This window comes from Loa loa (genome assembly GCF_000183805.2).
Source record: "Loa loa unplaced genomic scaffold supercont3.1429, whole genome shotgun sequence".
In the NCBI taxonomy this organism is placed as follows: Eukaryota; Metazoa; Nematoda; class Chromadorea; order Rhabditida; family Onchocercidae; genus Loa; species Loa loa.
The window spans coordinates 1-2,054 of record NW_018109609.1 but is presented as its reverse complement, the minus strand read 5'-3'; the positions used below and the strand labels follow the sequence as shown (position 1 = coordinate 2,054).

Genomic DNA, 2,054 nt, shown 5'->3' with positions numbered 1-2,054 from the left:
TTATTATTATTATTATTATTATTATTATTATTATTATTATTATTATTATTATTATTATTATTATTATTATTATTATTATTATTATTATTATTATTATTATTATTATTATTATTATTATTATTATTATTATTATTATTATTATTATTATTATTATTGTTATTATTATTATTATTAAATGTTTTATTTTTACTACTATTGCATTAATATTGAAATTTATGATGTTGAAATTTTTATTTGTTACAAAATTAAATTATCAGAATCTAAAATAATTAAGTAGACATGCATTTCGATCCTTTCTCTTATATCAACAAATGATATTATACTATTTATGGTGACATCTTTCAATTAATTAATGTACTCATTTTCTTTTTTCACCTTCTTCTGACCATTATTGTTACGAATATTGAATAAATTACAGGTAGAAAATGCATCAAATGTGTTATGTTTGGTAGAAGTGATTAAAATTGATGGACTTTTATTTGGTGATCGAATGATTTATGTTGATAATATCGAACGAAAGCATTCTATATATACAGCTTTAAAGAAGGCTATTAAAGATGGTCATTATCGTATTAATGTATATTACAAAGAAGTAAGTAAATTTTTATTTTAGAATTAAGAATTAGACAATTTAATGTTTTTAGCCAACGATCAAAATGGAATAAATAATTGATATTTAAATGTCCTACCGGAAATTTTGTCACTTTTCATGTTCAAAAATTTGACCACATTTGAATTAAATATAAATAACATGAAATATTAATTATTTGAATAATTTCAAATATATTCGAACGATAATTAAAGGTTTATTCGGCTATTTTTTTTCTTTTGTCGAAATTTATGAAATTTTTTTCACTTAAAAAGTATATTTTTGATTAAATAAGCCATTGATTTATTCATTTCATTTTTTTTATTTAAAGAAATTTTAAATTTAAGACTTCAAATATTATTATCAATTTTTTTTCTGTAATTTTTAGGATTTACCAAAAGAATATGGATATTCGAACAATGATAAAATTGGTGATATATTACTTGAACCTGAACCAGGATATAATGTTCATGTTAAATGTTCACATAATGTAAGTATTTCTTTTTGCTTTGCCTATTTTTCTTTTTTTTTGAAAGTGTTGTTTATTTTTTTTTTTTTGTAATTATTTAATTTTCAATAATTACATTATTAATTATTAATTAGGATAAAGAAGTTTCACAACCGTTTCATTTTTCATCACATGGAATGAATCCAAATCATTGGACAATGAAATCAATTTTAATAATGAAAGGACCAATGTTTAAGCAAAATTATCGAGTAAGTATTTATTTGTTAACATATAATATGGTGTAAAATAAATATTTTCAATAATTTTTAAGGTTTTCATCTTTTTGTTTTTTTTTAATTCTTTATCTTTTTTGATAACATATCATACTCTTATCAACTAATCTATATAATACTGATATAATATAAATAAAGTAATCATTGAAATATTTCATTTAAACATTGTTAAATTTGATAACAAAATTCAAATGTTGAAATTGGAGACAAAATAATAAACGTTGAATTTAAATTAAAATTTTGTAAAATTATAATATATGGTTTTTTTTTTTTTCAAATAGATTGATGCGACAGCAAACAATCTCGATCTGTATCCATTGATGTGTTATATTTTGGGTGTAATACCAGCACCAAATAATGGTACTTTAGAACGTATATTGGATGTACTGAATATGCCACTTCTATCAATACATACATCGTCAACTAGAAAAATCGAAGTTATTAATTTCTTTTTGATTATAAAATTTATAATAAATTAAAATTGAATAGTAGATAGAAATGGAAAGTGAATTTCATTGAAATTATAAAATTTGTCAAGTTTTTTCTTTTCATTCCTTTCTTTCTTTCTTTCTTTCGTTTTTTTTCCTTTCGCTTGTTTATTTATCAATAAAATTTGATGACTTTTAACAAAATTTGCAATTTGTTAAAGTTTACAAAAAAAAATTAATTAATTAAAAAGGAATAATTTTGAATATTTGATGGAAAAATTTATGATTACATGTAA

General features: G+C 19.7%; 1 protein-coding gene across 1 annotated transcript; it reads left to right on the top strand.

The window, feature by feature from the left end:
* Nucleotides 1-977: 977 nt before the first annotated feature.
* LOAG_14998 (hypothetical protein) lies at nucleotides 978-1,767 on the top strand (the record flags this gene model as incomplete). The annotated part of the gene is made up of 3 exons (XM_003150493.2): nucleotides 978-1,079; nucleotides 1,193-1,306; nucleotides 1,612-1,767. Coding segments are annotated over 3 exons (372 nt in total), but the record flags the coding sequence as incomplete, so codon positions are not given.
* Nucleotides 1,768-2,054: the final 287 nt, after the last annotated feature.